The following is a 20,033-nucleotide window of genomic DNA, read 5'->3' as shown; positions in this document are numbered from 1 at the left end:
TTCCTTGTCTCTAATACCTTTGTGGTGCTGAAACACATCCTGCTTCATGTTACTTATTTGTCTCTCCTGGCTGGGCTGAGTCATCTCTGAGCTCCCACAGCCTTCAGTATAGTACCTTTCACAAATACACTTTATAAAGCATTTTTGGCTGAAACATTTCCCCCTGTCTCAGTTCAGCTTTATGGGCAGCATAACATTGCCCCAGAAGCTGGAGTCTTTTGCTCGACGATGATAAACAATTCTCTTTCCTATGTCCTTTCTGAACATCCTTTTTTCTGCTAGATTTTGGCTGGCCTCTTCCTTTAGCACAGCTCTGTGAGTAGTACCTCATGTCAAAGTGAGGACCAGGAGAGAGAGGAGCACCTGGGGTTAGATGAAAGAGCTCAGGGTGGCGGGATGGATGTGCCTGGATGAATCAGCTGAAGAGCCACAAGGGGTGCACTTACCAGGCTTCAAGTTACTGGTGCCAGCCCTTGCCAGCTCACAGTCCCTCCGCTGTTGACAGCACAGGGGCCAAGGAAAGCCTTCCAGGATGGAACTTCTTTCCTTTAAAGATTTTAGGCGCCATGGTGGGCAAGTGGGAGCAGGCCTGGTCTCAAGCAGAATCATGAGGCAGATGAAGATTCCTCAGATGCTCCGTCTCCCTTTCTTCCTCCTTTAATTACCAGTAGTTGCTGGACTCTGCCACTTTCCCAGAGGCCACTGTCCCCATGCCTTTTCTCTTCTCCCTGTCTCTAAGCCTGCTCCTAAGAAAGGTAAACTAATTCACCTTAGGTTGAATGTTTCTAATCAAGTTAAGTGTGCTACCCAGTCCAAGTTTCTTATGTGTTTGTTTTTAAATCAAAGAGGGTGTTTCAAATGATGGAATTTTAACTGTCATTGTGGATTAAGTATTTTTGAGGGGAGTGGGGATTCTTTCCTAAAATTACAGAGTCAGCCCACTCTGAAATCAGAGGGGTGTGGAAGGGCACTTGCTTCTGGAGGGGCTGCTATCTCTATTTTAGAGGAGAAGGGATTTCGCCCTGGGGAACCACCTTCAAGATACCCCTTGGGAGGCACCAATGGAGGGTCTCATGTGCCCCTTCTGCCCCTGCCAGATGTGGACGAGTGTGTAGAGGGGACCGACAACTGCCACATCGACGCTATCTGCCAGAACACCCCGCGGTCGTACAAGTGCATCTGCAAGTCTGGCTACACAGGAGATGGGAAACACTGCAAAGGTGAGGCTGGGAGGGCTCCTGGAGAACGGGAACCTGCCAGAGAGGGGAAATCAGTGCCACTGCTCTCAGTTGGCCATGGTGTGTATTACACTAAGGCCTGCAATCCCTGCCGGCATGGGAAGGTATTGGGGATCTGTTTTTTCCCAGAGAAGGTGCCATTTTCTAGTTGGCACAAAGGCACCATATAGATGAGCTGAGGGCCTGGTGGGAATGGTTCATAGCCATACAATCTGACTTGGTAAGGGGACCAGAATCATGGGACTAAGCCCTGAGGTTCCCTGACGTTGGAATCTCCATCTTTAGACACTTACACCACGCCCCAAAAGAATGAGAACAGACAGTTTACCCCAGGGGCAATTCATACTGCAGACAAACAGATCTCCTCATAATCAAAGTAATGCAAATTAAAGCCGTCTTGAGATGTTAAATTTATGACCTTCGGCATTGGTTAAGACTTCAATAGACAAGGTATATTCATTAATTCCTGGTGACATTATGAATTGAAAAGTGATTTTGTCATACTTAGCAGGAATCCTGAAGGTTTTTATACCCTTTGACCCAAGAATCTTACGCTTAGGGATGTAGTCAAAGGAAATTCAAAGAAACAATATATGGGAGAAGATATTCTTTGATGCAGCTTTTATGCTAGCAAAATTAATGGAAGGAATCTTAACAATAGAGAAAAGGGATTAGTAAATTACAATACAACAATGTAATAGAATATTCTGCAACCATGTACAATGATAATTGGAAAGACTGGGTAGAAACATCTAAAAATGTTTATGACAATACAGATGAAAATAGGAAAATGCAAAATGGTTTGTAAACTATGAAAGTAACTATGGAAACACACACACACACAGGTTATATATATATATGTTTAAAAGCCACCGTAAGGCTGAACCCAGGGGTGGACAGTCGGGGGCACACAGGTGGGTCCAGCTGCCTCAGCTCCTATTTGCCCACAGATGTGGATGAGTGTGAACGAGAGGATAATGCAGGTTGTGTGCACGACTGTGTCAACATCCCCGGCAATTACCGATGTACCTGTTATGATGGATTCCACCTGGCACATGATGGACACAACTGTCTGGGTGAGCAACGGGGAAGAATGGGGGAAGGGTATGTCTTGTGGGGAAAGAGGCATTTTCAGCATCTTCTATTCCCAGGCAAGGAGAGGAGAGTGATCAAAAAGCTGCATTCCCACAAAATAGAAAATAAGGTCAGCCTCCCCTTTGAGACTGGATACTGAGGATGAAACAGTCCTGTTGCTGGATGAAAACACTGAGGAGATGCCACAAGAAAGTGTCCTCAGGACAAGAGCCAAGAGATGACAACAGTGAGCTTAGTCACAGGGGGTTGAGCACAGTGGGAAGGTGATTTGGCTCCAGGCAGATCCTGGCTCTGCTGCTTACTAGCTAGGGAGCCTTGGGCAATTGGGATGGTAATATCCCACTCAGAGAGCTGCTGTGTGATTCACCATGAGAAAACATGTGTAAAGAGCCCTATACAATCTTTAGCACATAGTAAGTGCTCAGTAAACAGAAGGGATGTCTTTGATGATGACGATGATGCTGCTGCTGCTTCCCTGTGCCCCAGGGAGCCACTGGCCCTTAACAGCTGGCTTTCTCCCAGCTCTTCCTGCAATCTCCAGGCTCACCCTCACCTCACTTCTGAGGCCTCAATCTGACCTGATCTTTGTCCCAGAGGTTGTATCAGAGATAGGAGAATCTTTAGGGAACCAAACTCCACTTTGGTTTCTGTCATTCTGGAAAATTACCAGGACCATGTCAGATTCTTGCTCAAGTGGAAAAGTTGAAGCCCATAGCAGAAAAGGATCTGAGATGTGAACCTAGGAAAAGAATCCCAAATTCTTTCTCTTTGGTAGTAAACAGAAACAGGAGACTGGAAGAGCAGAACATGAGGAAAGGAAAAGAAGCAAGAATAATAATGCCCACAAAAGCAGGCTAGGCTGTTCCCCTGCTGCCCCACCTGACCAAACAGATGAATTATTTGAGGTCTCACTGGCCTAGGAGAGCCTCCTTACTATAAAGCTGCCTCTAAACCCAGTCACATTCTATCCCTGGACCATGCTTATAGGTTTCTGCTCCCAACTCGGGTCTCTGAACCTAATTCCTGCTGGGCCCTAGCCCCCTGTCTTGGCCACCTTTCCTACCACTGTAGCTACCAGGCAAGGACCTCACTTCTCATCTGTCAGTCACCTGTGAGGCCCTCTTTGGGCATTCCTTTGGAAAGAGAAGCTGTGACACTTGGACCAGGACAATGAGTTGCTTACAGAGACTGCAAACATCAGCTTCTAAATTCTTTGGTTACCTTTGAACTTTCTAGGCCCCCCGATTCTCACCGAGTCTAGTTTCCCTGTGTTTTGGGGAGAACCAACCAAGGGATAAGAGAAAGAGTAGATATGGAAAGGCTCAGGGGAGCAAAGATCTAGCCCTAACCCTAGAGTTGGGGTTCAAAGTCTTAACCTTTGGCTTTTAGGAGAACCTGGAGTAAGTCATCCATGCCCTGGACCTCAGTTTCTCCACTGAGAACTGGAGGAAAGAACATGGCTAGAGTAGCAAAATCACAAGGTTGGAATAGAAAGAAGCAAACAGAAGGATGGAATGTAGGATGGGGTGAGAGCAGGAAGACAGGGATGGGGAGAAGGCAGGGGTGCAGGAGATGGGACAGGAACAAGGCAAAAGAAAGTCTATCTCCTTGGCTTTCCCAATGGGTGCATCTCTCACGCAGAAGCCTACTTGATCCGGGCCCCTCTGCCCTTGGCCAGAAGGACAGGGTTTTAGGGCTTAGCAGAAAGGATGGGAAGAGAAGGACAAATGAGGCCCTTGGGAGCCAGATTCCTTAGAAGCCAGATTGGTCTCTCTGATGCCTCCTGGGCTGAGGAAAACTGAGAAGGGCTGTTAACTTGGGAGGGTAGTAGGTAGAAGAGAGATGAAGTCAAGGCATTGAAGTGGGAACTCCACAATGAGTTTGGCTCTGGGACCTGGGGGTGGTGATTTGGGGTGGTGATTAGGGTGTGGCCTGGCAGCTCTCCCCCTATCCCCTCCCCGCCAAGCTACTAGACTTTGTTTTGTTAAACCAAAATAGGAGAAAGGCTCGGGAAGATGGCAGCAAGCCCAGGCATGGGGGGAGGGGAGGAAGGCTGGGGCCAGGGCCTGTCCACAGAAATGGTGCCTGCCTCACAATGAGTTGAGGTTCGCTACCTTTCCCCACCCTATCCCTCCAGCCTCAGCACCATGGCCACAGCTCTCCTTGCACATGGAGCCCTGATTCCCTGGCTGCTCACCACAACCCACAGTTCCTCTCCCTGACCATGCTCCAGTCTCCATCTGTGTTCCTCTTGCTCTGACTTCTTTCCTGATCTCCTCTATCCTTGGGCCCAGTTTCAACAGGTGCAGAAAAGGGAGGCACATCTTCACCTAAGTGAGCCATGTCAAATGTCCCCTCCCGACCTGCTTAGCTTCCCAGCTCTACCCTCTTAGGGTGGCCTCTTCACCAGCAATGGAACATTAGCTGATAAGTGGGTGAGAACTGCCTGGCTTAAGGCTGGGTGTTGGATCTCAGGGGAGGGTATGTGAGTGTGCGCTGGATTCTTAAGACTGCTTTCAGCGTTTGGTGCTTAAGTCCCAGGGCACCCCCAGACCCTGGCCTGCACCCACAGCCTTACCAACCTTGATTCCTGCACAGATGTGGACGAGTGTGCCGAGGGCAACGGCGGCTGTCAGCAGAGCTGTGTCAACATGATGGGCAGCTATGAGTGCCACTGCCGGGAAGGCTTCTTCCTCAGCGACAACCAGCACACCTGCATCCAGCGGCCGGAAGGTCAGCCTATGTCCTGGGAGGGTCCAGCCCTGTGCTCCCAGGCTTCTCTCTCCATCTGCTCAGGAGCTTTCTCTCAATAGCCCCTAGGTCTCACTCTCCACTAGCTCCTTCTTTTATCCCTTAACCCAATCACATCCTGAGGGCTCTATGGACAGATACTCTGTGTTAGAACAAAATCTGGGAGAATTCATTTGGGGTTAGGAGTCAGTGTGGAATTGAGGCTACCATGGGCATCCTGTGTGTCCAGACCCAAGGTGGATGTTGTTCCTAACTGTAGAGGGCTGAGCTCTAAGATGCCGCTGTCTGAGAGGGCCTCACCCATGCCTTATTTCTTGGATTGGATTGAGAAGGTCAGGCAGGAGTAGTAGGGTATGTGTTGTCTGTTTCTGTGACACCACCATCACCCCCTGACCCCTGCTTCCTGTTACATCCCTGAAGACAGGGACTATGTCTAATTCATCTTTGTTTCTCCAGAACCTAATATACCCCCTGGCTTGTAATGGGAGCTTAACAAATATTTGTTGAATAAAATCATATAGTAATTATGTGTACCAGTTACTCCTCTCTAACATTATAAATGTTATTTACCTTCTTCCCAGTTTGACTGTAAGCTCTTTGAGAAAAGAGATCACATCTTTCATTTTTCTGGGTCCTTCCTAAATCCACCCATACCAGCACAGTGCTGGGCAACTATTAGATACTATTTTTTGGTTGTGTGAAGGAAAGGGTGATCATGCAGGTTTGGGGGAGCTGGGAAGCAATACCTATATGTCATTCAGCATAGCTGTGAGCTCTGCTCATTGGCACCCAGCTCTGTGGTCAGGACGAGGGGCCTGTGAGGGAGAGTCAGTCTCCTCTGTGTTGTAGCCTCAGTGTAATTCTCCTAGTTCCCTAGGCCCCAACTCTCCCTCCTAGTTTCTCTTCCTCTAGGTGTCCAGGAGTACAGAACATTCACCCTCTTCCTCTTCCGTTTTAGAAGGAATGAATTGCATGAACAAGAACCACGGCTGTGCTCACATTTGCCGGGAGACACCCAAAGGGGGTATTGCCTGCGAATGCCGCCCTGGCTTTGAGCTCACCAAGAACCAACGGGACTGTAAATGTGAGATAATTGGGATGGCAGTGGGGGAGAAGGGGAAACAAAGAGAAGGGGGGTGGGGCCTCAGCAGCAAGTGGTGGGAAGGAAAGGGAGCATGGGAGGGACAACTAGATAAGAGAGCAGTTTTGGTGTGATGGAGAACTGCAGTGCCAGGGAGAAGTAGGCTTACAGACCTCCTGCCCTTTCTGCACAGTGACGTGCAACTATGGTAATGGTGGCTGCCAACACACGTGCGATGACACAGAGCAGGGCCCCCGGTGCGGCTGCCATGTCAAGTTTGTGCTCCATACGGACGGGAAGACGTGCATTGGTGGGTGAGGCCAGTGGAGAACTCGTTCACCTGTTAAGGGGGGTGGAGTGGGTAGAGGCCCTTGGGAACCAAGGGAAGGGGAAACATACGGGGCCCAGGTGCTGAGCGCAGAATTACTGGTGAGCAAGCTGAAGGACCAGACAATGCCAGGTCTGGTGAGGAACGACTCTGAGAGACTGAAGGGCTCACCTGACCCTCTACTCCCAGACCTGTTGGTTCCACTGCCCCACCCATGGGAGCCTCACCATCCTCTTTATCCAGAATAGTGTGGCCAAGTTGGGAATAATTAGCAGAGGTGCTTGTTGACCAAGGCCATGGTTGAGAATGGGGAGGAAAGCTGGGGCAGCACAGTGGATGAAGCCTGACCAGAGGCCCCAGCTGACTAGAGTGGTAAAATGGGAGCTGTCACAGCCTGCTGTCCCCACTCTGGGACCGAGGGTGGAACAGAGTGCTCTTTCCTGGAACAGCCAGCCTTGAACTGACAAATGGGGTTTCCTGACTCCAGGTATCTTTTCCTCTTTCTACTTTCTCTCCTCCTGTAAATCCCCTTTCCAGTCCTTTCACCCTAGCCCCCCATTTCCTCCCCTCTCCTCCACATTCCAGTTGTGCTCTGCCTGTAGGCCTCTCACTTCCTCACCAACTCCAGCATCCCATCCCTCTCACCCCAGTTTGGAGCCATCTTAACACCTGGGCCCCTTCTCCTGAATTCCTAGGCCTTACCTCACATATCTTTAGGTACCACATGAGTTCAATTCCTTAATCCCTAATTCCCTAAGTCTTAATAGGGTTTTTTTTGTTGTTGTTTCTGTTTTCATTTTTTTTTTTTGGTAAAGGCCAATTACTATGTGCTCACAGAGTGCTGAGAAAGATGATGGGATAAGGTGTCCCCTTGGAGAAGTGAGAAATGAAAGGGAAAAGTTTGGGCAGGAGGACAGGTTGTGTCATGAACCAGGCAAGGGCAAGCTTGTTCTGTGGGCACGGGTGTTTATGGATGGCCATTCATCTCGTGGGCTACAGCATGCTGGGGATGGGAAGGTGTGAACACAGTCACTCTGTGTTTAACAGAGACAAGACACTCAGCTTAAGAACCAGACTTTCTTCCATCTCACTCCAGAGACTCACTGTCTGCAAAAAGCACTGCCTTTCCCCCAGACACAAGAACAGGGGAGCAGATAGGGCTCTTAAAGGTCTCCCTCGGGTACCTGTTCCAGAGACTTGCGCACACAGTTCTAAAGTTCCTTAATTAAAATCTCTCTTGCTACATGTTTCCCTCTGAACTAACTCTTCAAAGACCTTGGAACATTTTCAGGTCTTCGTGTTGCCTTCTCCAGTCTGGTTTTTCCAACCCCTTTCATTTTTTAACTCGTAAGTCTAATTCTACTGCTTTCCAAACCTCTCACCAGCCCCTGGACACACTCATACATCCTTAGAGACTCCCAGAAGAAACTGCATGCAGTCCCCCCAAAAAAGCTGCATGTATCAGGACAGAGCTCAGGACCCACGGATGTGAGGCCAGGTCCCTCCCTGGTTTCTTTCTGTTTAGTTAGTCCTGGGCACGGCTGCTTTGGAAAATACTGTTAAGCTTGAGCTCTTCTCTAATGCAAGACCCATTCCACTTTCTGGGCCATGGCCAAGTGAGGCAGAAGAGAGCACATGAGGCTGCTCTAGGGTTCACAGCTATGTTCTTTCCAAATTCTTCTCCCTATTCTCCAGTAGAACTTATTTTACCTTGCCCTGTATCTCATTTTTCTCCCCAGCCCTGGCAGGAGGAAACTTCATTGTTCAGGGCCATCAGGACATTCAGATTTAATGGGGAGACTGAGAGGCAGTACAGTGTAGTAAAAAGGGTGGGCACCCCGTGGGATCTGGCAGCTTGTAAGACTTGAGGTTGCATCCCAGCTCTGCCTTTGACATGCTGTGAAGTACTGGGCCCATGACTGCCCCTCTCTGAGACTCAGTTTCCCATTAGTCACTTAGTGGGAGCCTGGTTTCTTTGAGGATACCAGGCAGAACAAGGCTGGGGAGTGAAGCGTAGGAGTCTCAGGGCTCATCATTTGGGGCTAGTGGTTTGGGCCTGCAGGGTGGAGGAGGACGGTGGGGAGGGGGTCGGGGCACAGAGGGCCATAGTAGCTCCTGCCCAGCATCTAAACAGCTTTTTTACAATGTCAAACAGGGGAAAGGCGGCTAGAGCAGCACATCCCCCCTCAGGCCGTTTCTAATGGTAAATATGTCTGCTCTCTCCGCTTGCTCTCACTGGCTTGCTAGGGGAAGGGCTAACCTGCTGGGGCTCCCACTAACCGCATGCCCATTGGGCCCAGCCTGACTGGGTTCCCCTGGCAGCCTGGGTACTGGGCCCACTGGGTGACAAGAAACCTGAGTCCCCAAGAGCTGGGCTTCACATTGGTTTTGTCTGCCTTTGGTCCTGTTACTCTCTTCCTCTCCTTTCTCTCCTGCTCCATCATCCCACCTTCTTCCTCACTCGCCTAACACCTTCACCCCTTCCCAACCATCTGCTCCTCTCCCTCTCTGCCTTCTCCACAGCTAAAGACCCAGCCAGCTCCATCTACCTGTGTTGCCCACTGTGCCACCTGAGGTAGGGGTGGGATAGGGTTAGATGCCAGCCCCTCCTGGGGGCTTCTTTCTTGGGTTCTTTCCCACATTAACTCACAGTCCCAGCATCACTCACCATTCTCTCCCACCATAACGGTTTAAGAGCACGACATTTGAGTTCAGACATACCTGAGTTTGAATCCTGGCTCTGCCACCTTCTAACTGTGCCACCTTAAGCAAGTGACCTTCCTCTCTGATCCTCAGTTTATGCTTCTATAAAAAAAAAAAATAGGGAGAATAAGAGTCCTTCCTTAGTGTTGCTGTGATGATGGAGGTAGTGCATGTGGAGCGTCTACTAATGCCTGGCACAGAGTAAGCACAGATTAAACTGTGATATTAACATGCAATCCAAAGAGTAAAAGTTTGAGGCAGCCAAAGAGGCCACCCTCAAAAGCACTGCCCTGTGGGGACAGGCAGCAATGCCTGGCTTCCTGGTCCAACCTGGGATGGTCATTGTGCCAGCTCTAATGCTCCCCATCCTGAGTCCCTGAGAATCTACTAGACTTGGTGCAGGATCTCTGTTCCCCTCTCTGCTCCAGGGCTTAGGGCACCTGTTCTTATGTTAAGAGCACTCTGGGTAGGTGGGTGGGGGTGGCTGGGCTTGCAGCCTGAACTCAAGGTTCCCTCCCAGGTTCTTCCCATGGTCTTGGGGAACCTTAGGAGAGACTGAGGTGGGACTAGCACAGAGGAGATCTCACTGTGGCTGCTCCCCGGCCTGGGCATTTGAAGGACCAGGGCACGACCAGGGACCCAGAGGCAGAGTTGGGCTTCTTCTACAGCCCTTGCTGGTCCCCTCAGTAATAAGGGTTGGGCCTGAGTTTCAGGAGTCAAAGATTCAAGGTGATAGTACCCTGCAGTACTTTTCTCCTTCAGGGCTCCTGATTCTCCTCTCTTCTGTAGCAGAGGCCTCATGATTTTGTCTTTCTAATGGGAGAGAGTTCTAGGCCTCCCAGTGATCGGCCTGCACCTCCCTCGTAGTCCCTGTGTCAGGGCCTTGCACTATTTGACTTGATGGTTTTTTCTCCTGGGCTGATCTGACCCTCCTGAGCTGCAGTTTAAATCTATTTTTTTCCTGCTCTGAATTCAGAAGATAGGGAGATGACCCATCCATGCTCCCCTAACTCTGACCTCTCAGCAAAGGGAAAGCATACCAGTCAAGAGGGGGCAACAGAAGAGACTCAGCTCTGAGGTCCTCTAACTCTTTCACCTTCCTTCTTATGCCCTTCCTTCTCCTTTGGATTCTTTTCCTTTTGCCCCCTCCCCTCCTCTAGACAATGCCTACCCATTAGGAAAATAAAACAACAGCAGAACAGCCAGCTTCTCTCCATCCAGAACTTAAAGGAAGGCTCGGGAGGAGACACAGGTAGCAGGGAGTGGGCTGGGAAATTGTGACAATATGAGCTATCTCCTCTGAGGATGAGTAGTCAGTCCCGGAACTGGGATCTTTCATAAGACAGCTGAGCAGGGATGAAGGGAAGATGAATTGATGGCCATCTCTCAGCTGTCTTAGGAATCACCAAGCTCACTCTTCCCAAGATGTCCCACCATGACCCCTCCACCCACCAAAGAGATAGTCGGTGGAAAGAGAAGAAAACTCCTATCTGTCCCTTCTTGTTCCCTGGCAGCAAGAACCACCCTTACTTAGCTTCCATCACTCCCTGCGCCCTCCCTCCTCCACCGCCTCCACCCCCTCAGCACATTCCTGCCTGACAGCTCTGGCTTGTACCTGCCTCACTGCTGTCCACCTTGTTTCAATCAAGTAGGGGGCAGGGAAGTGGACTGCTTGGCTGCACTTGTGAGGGAATGGAGGCTGGGAATGATGGGAGGAAGGGGGATGGGAGCCTCCGCTTAATGCTCCTTCTAAAGCCCAGGGAGGCAGCTGAGGCCTTCTCTTGGGCCTCTGTGCTCTCCTCTACCCTCCAGTTTGGGATTCCTCCAAGCTGATAACCTAGTTACCATCCCCCTACCTCCCTCCTAAACAGAGACCTGTGCTGTCAACAACGGGGGCTGTGACAGTAAGTGCCACGATGCAGCGACGGGTGTCCACTGCAGCTGCCCGGTGGGCTTCATGCTGCAGCCAGACAGGAAGACCTGCAAAGGTAAGGGTTTTCAGAGGACAGGAGCATGAGGGTAAGGGGCTGAGATTGGGACCAGAGATAGAGTACCTATTATGGGACCTCCTCAACCCCTTGGGAGCTATCTGATTATAAAGAACTGGGGATGTGACTAAGGTTTGTCTCCTGTCCACCTTTCCCATCTCAGTTCAAGGAGCACAAAAGTCCAGCCATTTCCTTAGTGACCCTGCCCCTATTATTCCTATCCCCCTATGTTCCTGGGTCTAGGAGGGTATTTGAGCCCTGTAGGTGTACAAGGTCACAAGTGTGTTCCATAACCTTCTTAACCCCAGACTTTCTCAATGAAAAGGCTATCCTGGTCAGAGGGAGATTAGGGTAGCAGTTGCAAGCAGTGATGCTGGAGCCTGGCTCCCTGGGTTCAGATTCCATCTCTGCTGCTTATTAGCTCTGTGATCCTGGGCGAGTTACTTAGTGTCTCTGTGCCTCAGCTTTACCACAGTAAAGGTGCTTGGCTCATAGGAACACTGTCAGAATTAACTGAGTTATATATAAAGTACTTAGAACAGTGCCTGGCAAATGGTAAACATTGTTAGCTATTATTATGGTATAATTTTCCCTCCCTTTAATTAGGTCTGGGGGGAAGGTTCATCAGGTCTGTTTCCCTGGTCATGAGAAGTAGGAACTGGAGGAAGGCCTGGGCTTGCTCTTTGTGTCTTCTGGCCCAACAGCTGGCAGAGAGGATGGGGGTTGTGGGGTGAGGGAGGGCCAGGGTAGGGTGGGGGTATCGGGTCAGGCAGCCAGAGTTGAGAAGTTTGCTGCTAGGAAGGATTGCTGACAGGTATGCTAAGAGTGAAGTGGAAGACAGCCCTCTCTGCCCCCTCCCCCAAGTAGGGGTGAGTAGCCTGGGTCCTGTCTGCCACCAGCTTGGGGAACTTGACCTCAGGAAGGAAGCTGCTCACCCGTCCAGCCCCCCTTCCCTTCCTAGTGCTGAAAGCTGCCTCAGGCCTGAGTCTCTCCAGACCTCTCCCAGCCCAGCCCCCCTGCCTGGCCCCTACCCCTCCCCCACCAGCTACCCAGCTTCACTGGCTGTCCTGGAGGTCCTCCCTGCCTGGCCTCTCTCCCAGTTCCTCCTCTCTGAAGGACTGCCCCTTTGAATCTCTACCCCTCTGCCACCCCGCCCATCCCCAGGGCTCTTATGACAGGCATGGGTAGGGGACAGTAAAGGGATAAACCCTGTCCACCACCCTCTTTGGGAAGGCAATCAGTAGCAGAATCAGGTACATGGACTAGCCCTGTAGGTCAAATGCCCACCTACTTCTAGGCAGTTCTCAGAAGGCCTGACTCTGGTTCTCATCTTTTCCCTTCTAAGAGGGCTCAGTCTCAGGACAGGTGTTACTAATGGCCACAGGTACCCTGAATAGGGGAGAAATAGAGATGGCAGAGAGAAAGGAGTCAGAAGAGGAGGGCCCAAAGCGCTCCTTGATTCTCCCTGTCTCTGTGAGGGAGGGAGGGATCTCGTCTCCTTATCTGTCCCCAACCTTCAGTATTACTTTTGATTCTTTCCACTTTGTCCTGCTTCCCTAGACATAGATGAGTGCCGCTTGAACAATGGGGGCTGTGACCACATTTGCCGCAACACAGTGGGCAGCTTCGAATGCAGCTGCAAGAAGGGCTATAAGCTTCTCATCAATGAGAGGAACTGCCAGGGTAAGCAGACTCAGGCCAAGGGCAAAGCTGTGGGAGAATTTCTTGAGGTAAGCGAGCTTCAGGGAGGCCAGAGAGCTGGAGCCTGAGAAACTCAATAGACACTGTGGAGAGTCTCCATAGGCAGTGTCATGCTGTGAATTAGCAAATATACTCCTTCCTCTTGGTGAAGCAGCTCTACATGAGAGCACTAGGCTTGGCAAAAAGTGAGAGATGGATTTCACCCCAATTCATATCCTGGGCAGTATCTGGCCAGCCTAACCACATGGTGGCCTTGATCCAGAGGCACCAGATCTCGTGGTTCCTGACTCCCAAGACTGCAAGTGGAGGGGCTTACAGGATGGGTAGGCATTGCTGAATCACTGATCTCTGGGCTGAGCCATGAGTAGGAACTCTTTCAATTTAAGGGAGAGAGCCAAGGCCCCTCATTTGGACCCATCACCTGAGCAAGGGGTCACAGGGTCAAGTGTCCCAAGACTGATTCAGTGGCTTGAAACTTTGTCCTTCCAGATATAGACGAGTGTTCCTTTGATCGAACCTGTGACCACATATGTGTCAACACACCGGGAAGCTTCCAGTGCCTCTGCCATCATGGCTACCTACTGTATGGTGTCTCCCACTGTGGGGGTAAGTCAGCAGATTTGAACCCTCAGCCCCCAGCCCCTCTCACCTCCTCATTCTTCAATTGAACAAGTCCCTGAGTTGGTTTATGGCTATGGGCAATCCCCAGGTGCCTGTGCCAAGTCTGCACCCATCGTGATGAAACAGGAGAAATTAAGACAACTGAGAGACTAGGGTATCAGGGAACAGCATCCTCTTTTCAAAATTTCTATCTTCCACCCTGACACTGCCCCTTGACTCCCATCTTTAGCTCCCAAATTACAGGCCCACTGGTAGCTAGGATGGAAGATTTTAAAAAGCTTGTCAGCTTGGCCCTTTCTCAAGCATTCTTTTGACTGGGGACAGATAAGGGAAGGAGGTCGTAGGTTTGAGCTCTTCTCAGGCCAGGAATCATCTTAGAGTGCCTGGAACTCTAACCAAAGGTCCTAGCTCACTGCCCACTCCTTGGCTCCTCTTCCTCCTCCACCTTTGTTTGTTTCCCTCCTCCTTCCCCTAGATGTGGATGAGTGCAGCATCAACCGGGGAGGTTGCCGCTTTGGCTGCATCAACACTCCTGGCAGCTATCAGTGTACCTGCCCAGCAGGCCAGGGCCGGCTGCACTGGAATGGCAAGGATTGCACAGGTGAGCAGCGCCCTCTGCTGGCTGAAGCTGGCACTGCAGGGTCAGAGTCCCAGGGTAGAGGGGTTGTTGGGGATCCTGGAAACTGTGGAGTTCTATGCTAAAGGTGTGAGGTAGCAGGGGATGGAGAATGTAGTCATTTGAGACGCGAAGTTTCTGGTAAATAATCCCTTTATCAGTCTCCGTGTACAATTACAGTTCTGCATGTAGCTAATTCTCCTCTTTCAAATTACCCAAGTGATGAAGAGGGTGGGAGAGGAAGACCCTCTCCTCTTCAGGCTTATCTCCCATTCCTAGAGCCAGTAAAGTGTCAGAGTGGTCCTAGTGCCTCAAAAGCCATGCTCACCTGCAACCGGTCTGGGAAGAAGGACACCTGTGCCCTGAACTGCCCCTCCCGGGCCCGGTTTTTGCCAGGTACGTAGAAACCGCTGAAGGGCTGGCAGGGAGGAAGGCTGGCTGTTCAGGCAGCTTCTCTACTCCCCTTGAATTCCTCTAACCAGTGGGGGTTGGTGGGGCCAGGGCAGAACCGTGACAGCCCTCTTCTCTCAGAGTCTGAGAATGGCTTCACCGTGAGCTGTGGCATCCCCAGCCCCAGGGCTGCTCCAGCCCGAGCTGGCCACACTGGAAACAGCACAAACTTCAACCACTGCCATGGTGAGCACCAGCCCAGAGGCCTTGTTTCCACACTACTCTCTTGCCCCTCTTGGCCTTACTTGTTCCTGGATCCCCTTCTTTGTTCTGAATTCTCCAGCTCTGCTGCTTTGCTCCCTCTGCTCTTAACATCTGATGCCTTTGGCTTTTGTAATCCCTCTCCTCCAGCTAAGCCCTTGGTTTATTGCCCAGCTTCCCAACATCCTCTATAGCAGCTCCCACTCCCAAGGGGTCCCCAGGCTGTACTGAGCTTCTACCATCCCTCTAGAGGCTGCAGTGCTGACAGTTAAACAGCGGGCTTCCTTCAAGATCAAAGATGCCAAATGTCGTTTGCACCTGCGAAACAAAGGCAAAACAGAGGAGGCCAGCAGAATCCTGGGGCCAGGTCTGGACTGGGGCCCCCACTCCAGTGAACTATCTGGCTACCAAACTCTTCCCACCCCTCAGCTTCTCTGCTTAGTGAGATCTCCAAAAACCACTGGCACCCTGAATTCTGGACAGAGCAGGGGAGGAAGCAGTTGAAGGCACAGGGTCCAAGGAAGTCCTAGGATATTCCCCTAACTAATTAGTATGCTAGACAAAAAGAGAACTGAGATAGTTGCAGTCAGAGATCTGGTGAGATCTGTCCGGGCTGGGATGGAAAAGTGAGAGCTGGGAGTGACAACTTTCCCTGTCTCCAGGGGCTGTGCCTGGGGTTTACAAGGCCTCTCCCCCAGGTGGTGCCCCCTGCTCTGACTGCCAGGTCACCTTCATTCACCTCAAGTGTGACTCCTCTCGGAAGGGCAAGGGCCGGCGGGCCCGGACCCCTCCAGGCAAGGAAGTCACTCGGCTCACCCTGGAACTGGAGGCAGAAGTCCGAGCTGAAGAAACCACAGGTGGGACTGGGGGCACTCTTGGAAGGAGGGGGAAAGGGGAGGGCAGAGATGGGGAAACAGCAGATCTTGGCAACAAAGGGAAGGGGCAGAGCCTGCCTAATGCCAAGCCCAGGAGCCAGTTCCTCTTAACTTCTTTCTCTTCCTTCCCTGACTCACACCACCATCCACCACCAGCTGGCTGTGGGCTGCCCTGCCTCCGACAGCGGATGGAGCGGCGGCTGAAAGGATCCCTGAAGATGCTTAGAAAGTCCATCAACCAGGACCGCTTCCTGCTGCGCCTGGCAGGCCTTGATTATGAGCTGGCCCACAAGCAGGGCCCCGTAGCTGGGGAGCGAGCTGAACTGCTGGAGGCCTGTAGGCTGGGGCAGCACCGCTCAGGGGCCAAGTGTGGTAAGGGAGCTTGCTGGGGAACAGGGAAGCAGGGGAGTAGGGAAGGCCCAGCTTGGGTCTGGTTCAGAGCAGGACACTTTATGGCCTCAGTTGCATCTCTCAAATCGTGAGGCAGCCAAGATCCTCTTGCCCATCATCCTCCCCTCCTTTGTCCCGTTCTGAAATTTAGAGGGGCATCATGTGGGGCCACCAACCCTCCTGTACATGGTTTTGGCCCCTGACCCTCCCGAGCAGGATTCTGTCTGTTCCCATAAAAGAGATTCTCTGTGAATCTGGGGGAGAGGGAAGGAGAATCCCAGACCTGGGTGGTGGGAGATAGGTGGGGGGTGGGTGGCTAGCACGGCCGACTCTCCCTCAGTCAGCTGCCCGCAGGGAACGTATTACCACGGCCAGACGGAGCAGTGTGTGCCATGCCCAGCGGGCACCTTCCAGGAGAGAGAAGGGCAGCTCTCCTGCGACCTTTGCCCTGGGAGTGATGCCCACGGGCCTCTTGGAGCAACCAACATCACCACGTGTGCAGGTGCCAGGGGAACAAACAATACAGAGTTGGGTAGGGTGGGCACTGGGACGCCCATGGGCATGGGATTTCCCAAGGGCAGGCCCAGGCTCCAGGCCACTCTCCTAGTCAACATCCTGTTTGTGTGTGCCTCTGTCCCCTGAGACTGGGTGACCCATGGGGATGACCAGGACCATCCCCATCAGAGTTGGGTCCTTGGTTCATTGCAGGTCAGTGCTCACCTGGCCAACACTCTGTAGATGGGTTCAAGCCCTGCCAGCCATGTCCACGTGGCACCTACCAACCTGAAGCAGGACGGACCCTGTGCTTTCCGTGTGGTGGGGGCCTCACCACCAAGCACGAAGGGGCCATCTCCTTTCAAGACTGTGATACCAAAGGTAAGTGGGCTACTCACTCCACTGGGGACTCCCAATCCCAACTACTTCCAAACAAACTCTCCAGGTCCCCAGAGCAGTCCCAAGTATGTTGCCTCACCATCTTCCCCAAACCAGGAAAGGCTCAGCTGTGTTACCAACCACACCATCCTGCTCATAGGACCCATCCTGACCCTCCAACAGTCCCAAGCCTGGGAACTGGAGAATAAGTAACAGTCTCACATACCCCTCTGCTTTGGAGAACTGGTGTCACATTCCCCTCAATACTACAAATGAGTTTCTGTACAGGTTTGGCACTATGCTCAGTGCCTGAAAGAAAAGGATTGGCACTGTAGCCAACTACTCTGTCAAGTTTGTTTTACCCTGGGCTTAAATTCTGGCATTACTAGGAAAGGTTAGGACTCTAGAAGGAACTTTGGTGTCTTCATTCATTCTCTGTGATGAATGTGTCCTGCCCATCCCATGTCCCAGAAGTCCCACTTCCCTGCCATCTTAACCCCTACCTTTCCCCGCTGCCTGCAGTCCAGTGCTCCCCTGGGCACTACTACAACACCAGCATCCATCGCTGTATCCGCTGTGCCATGGGATCCTATCAGCCCGACTTCCGTCAGAATTTCTGCACCCGCTGCCCAGGAAACACAAGCACTGACTTTGATGGCTCCACCAGTGTGGCCCAGTGCAAGAGTATGTAGCAGGCCAGGCTGTGGGAAAAGGGGTGGAGAGACCTGGGAGCAATGGGTGTGGGAAGAAGCAGGAGGTGGGCTGGGTAGTAAACCAAAAAGGAGCAGGGCTGGAGAGTGGATGGGCAGGAAAGTCCTACCCCCCACCTCTCCCAACCCATTCAGTGTCATGACCAGATGCTGGGCTGGGCCCTGTAGTGCTCTCTCCCTGGAGACAGGTAATGGGGAGGCACAGACAGGTAAAGTGAGATAACAAGGTGCTAAGAGGGCAGGAAAGAAGCTGGACCCAGAATCTGGAAAATAGATGATGAACTAGGAAGGAGGCTGCCTACGTGTCTGAATTCCACTTCAGAACTCTTTGATTTCCCCAACCTATTTCCCCACTGACTTCCTTTCTCTTTTTTGCTCTGTCCACTGGGGCTTGGCTACAGATCGCCAGTGTGGTGGGGAGCTGGGTGAGTTCACTGGCTATATCGAGTCCCCCAACTACCCAGGCAACTACCCAGCCGGCGTGGAGTGCATCTGGAACATCAACCCCCCACCCAAGCGCAAGATTCTTATCGTGGTACCCGAGATCTTCCTGCCATCTGAGGACGAGTGTGGGGATGTCCTCGTCATGAGAAAGAACTGTGGGTGGCTGCAGAGCTGGACCAGGGAAGGGCAGTCCAAATCTGGTTGGGAGGGAGGGAGGGAGGGAGAGAGAGAAACTTGGTACTAGAAGAACCAAGGCAGTGATGAGGGAGGCTTTGTGAGGAGAGAAGCTAACAAAGGAAAACAGCAATGAATGTGATGTGTTCGGTGGGGACCAGAGTTATGAAAGCCAGCGCCGGGAGTAAAATTTCAATAGTGTTACATGTGACACTTCCCTGTGCTAACATTTTTTGCTGTTCCATTCATTTAAATGTCAAATTTCTTACATTATGTGAGTGCCTGGATGTCAAAGAAGAGCTGTGGAACAAGCCTAAGGCAGTGAGAGAGGATATGTGTGTGTTGAGGGGTCGGGGAGAGCTTCTGTCAGCCCAATTCCTCACTCTCAGATGACTTAGGGAGCTTGCCCTGCTGCTCTCCTGACCTGCTATTTGCCTTCACAGCCTCCCCATCCTCCATTACCACCTATGAGACCTGCCAGACCTATGAGCGCCCCATCGCCTTCACAGCCCGCTCCAGGAAGCTCTGGATCAACTTCAAGACAAGTGAGGCCAACAGTGCCCGTGGCTTCCAGATCCCCTATGTTACCTATGACGGTGAGCAAGGGCAGGAGAGCCAGGGAGGTGGGTGAGAAAGGGGACGCTCATGGGTCTTGGGAAGGAGCAAGGGAGCAGGAGGAGTTCCTACCCCTAAGCCCCTCCCCTTGGTTGACTCTGCAGAGGACTATGAGCAGCTGGTAGAAGACATTGTGCGAGATGGCCGGCTCTATGCATCTGAAAACCACCAGGAGATTTTAAAGGCGAGTGAATATTAACAACAATAATGATAACCAACATTTAATGAGCATGTAACAATGTGTAGGCAATATGCTAAGTGCCTACATGAATAGTCTCATTTGATATATACAATAGCTCTATAAAGGAGGTACTTTCATCATTCCCACTTTACTGATGAGAAAACTGAGGCACAGAGAATTACAGAACTTGCCCAGTTAAAGCTAGGATTTGAGCCCAAGCCCATCTGGCTGCAGAGTCACCCACACTATCTTATTCCCTGGAGGAAGAGAAAGGGAAGATGAGGAGATGAAATGTCCTCTACCTCTTCCACCAATAAATATACAGAAAATAAGGTACAGAAAGATGCTTTTGCATAAATCCCTTCCTTCCCTTACTCCCTCCTCAGTTCTTACAGAAAAACAGCAGACCTAGCACAGCATTTCCCAGAGTTAATTCAGTATAGACCACTTTTAAAGGAAAAGACATGTTTCCAACATTGAAGAATGTTCTGGATACCCAGGTCTGTGGATCCCAGTTTGAGAAAATCTTATATAAGAAACTATAGTCCTAGTCACAGTATTATCCTTCATAAATTATAAGTACAAAAAAAGTTATCTTTATGATCAGTAACTTTGTATTATTATCAAAATAAGAGACAATGACAAAAATCCTCAAGTTCCGTAATTTCAGCAATGTTTCTCAAACACCTTTTTAAAGCACTGAACCCTTATTTCAAATGTGCTGTGGAACTTCAATGCATAAAGTGGAGGAGCTGTTTTGAGTAAAGTGGGGGATAAGAGGCTGGAAGCCCCACCTCATATTTTAAAAATCTGCTGATGCAATGGAAAGAACACTAGCCTGGAAGCCAGAAGAGCTGAGTCCTAATGCATGGTGCTTGGCATCCAGTAGGCTCTCCACACATCATGTTGCTGTTTCAGGCAGGGTGGTCAGGAAAGGCCTCTGAGGAAAAGAGACATGAATGAGGTAAAGGGCTACTCATTAGAAGATCAGGAAAGGA

General features: G+C 51.1%; 1 protein-coding gene and 1 long non-coding RNA gene across 15 annotated transcripts in view; one reads left to right on the top strand and one right to left on the bottom strand.

Moving 5' to 3' along the window:
* The window catches only part of LOC116284689 (uncharacterized), a 35,431-nt gene that overhangs the window by 5,821 nt on the left and 9,577 nt on the right, over nucleotides 1-20,033 (bottom strand). For 3 of the 10 annotated variants that reach the window (XR_012062197.1, XR_012062192.1, XR_012062191.1), the window contains exons 2-3: nucleotides 19,874-19,975; nucleotides 9,215-9,298 (exon numbers count right to left, since the gene is read on the bottom strand). This is a non-coding gene — a long non-coding RNA (uncharacterized lncRNA). Of the gene's footprint in view, nucleotides 1-446; nucleotides 747-4,915; nucleotides 5,047-6,338; nucleotides 6,506-9,214; nucleotides 9,299-19,873; nucleotides 19,976-20,033 lie in introns of all 10 variants that reach the window. The other 7 variants (XR_012062200.1, XR_012062199.1, XR_012062194.1 and 4 more) reach the window with 6 other exon arrangements.
* The window catches only part of SCUBE3 (signal peptide, CUB domain and EGF like domain containing 3), a 37,196-nt gene that overhangs the window by 12,443 nt on the left and 4,720 nt on the right, over nucleotides 1-20,033 (top strand). Inside the window, exons 2-22 of one of the 5 annotated variants that reach the window (XM_072945193.1) lie at nucleotides 1,098-1,220; nucleotides 2,189-2,314; nucleotides 4,932-5,066; nucleotides 6,046-6,168; nucleotides 6,359-6,475; nucleotides 8,649-8,696; nucleotides 11,068-11,184; nucleotides 12,745-12,867; nucleotides 13,375-13,491; nucleotides 13,982-14,107; nucleotides 14,402-14,518; nucleotides 14,654-14,758; nucleotides 15,024-15,140; nucleotides 15,472-15,630; nucleotides 15,805-16,020; nucleotides 16,379-16,540; nucleotides 16,747-16,914; nucleotides 17,434-17,595; nucleotides 18,023-18,220; nucleotides 18,683-18,835; nucleotides 18,959-19,038. In XM_072945193.1, coding sequence (XP_072801294.1) covers nucleotides 1,098-1,220; nucleotides 2,189-2,314; nucleotides 4,932-5,066; nucleotides 6,046-6,168; nucleotides 6,359-6,475; nucleotides 8,649-8,696; nucleotides 11,068-11,184; nucleotides 12,745-12,867; nucleotides 13,375-13,491; nucleotides 13,982-14,107; nucleotides 14,402-14,518; nucleotides 14,654-14,758; nucleotides 15,024-15,140; nucleotides 15,472-15,630; nucleotides 15,805-16,020; nucleotides 16,379-16,540; nucleotides 16,747-16,914; nucleotides 17,434-17,595; nucleotides 18,023-18,220; nucleotides 18,683-18,835; nucleotides 18,959-19,038 — 2,792 coding nt within the window. Of the gene's footprint in view, nucleotides 1-1,097; nucleotides 1,221-2,188; nucleotides 2,315-4,931; nucleotides 5,067-6,042; nucleotides 6,169-6,358; nucleotides 6,476-8,648; nucleotides 8,697-11,067; nucleotides 11,185-12,744; nucleotides 12,868-13,374; nucleotides 13,492-13,981; nucleotides 14,108-14,401; nucleotides 14,519-14,653; nucleotides 14,759-15,023; nucleotides 15,141-15,471; nucleotides 15,631-15,804; nucleotides 16,021-16,378; nucleotides 16,541-16,746; nucleotides 16,915-17,433; nucleotides 17,596-18,022; nucleotides 18,221-18,682; nucleotides 18,836-18,958; nucleotides 19,039-20,033 lie in introns of all 5 variants that reach the window. The other 4 variants (XM_006202088.4, XM_072945195.1, XM_072945194.1 and 1 more) reach the window with 4 other exon arrangements.

Source organism: Vicugna pacos, chromosome 20, assembly GCF_048564905.1.
Source record: "Vicugna pacos chromosome 20, VicPac4, whole genome shotgun sequence".
Classification (NCBI taxonomy): Eukaryota; Metazoa; Chordata; class Mammalia; order Artiodactyla; family Camelidae; genus Vicugna; species Vicugna pacos.
The sequence above is the reverse complement of the archived record's forward strand: the minus strand, read 5'-3'. Positions and strand labels throughout refer to the sequence as shown.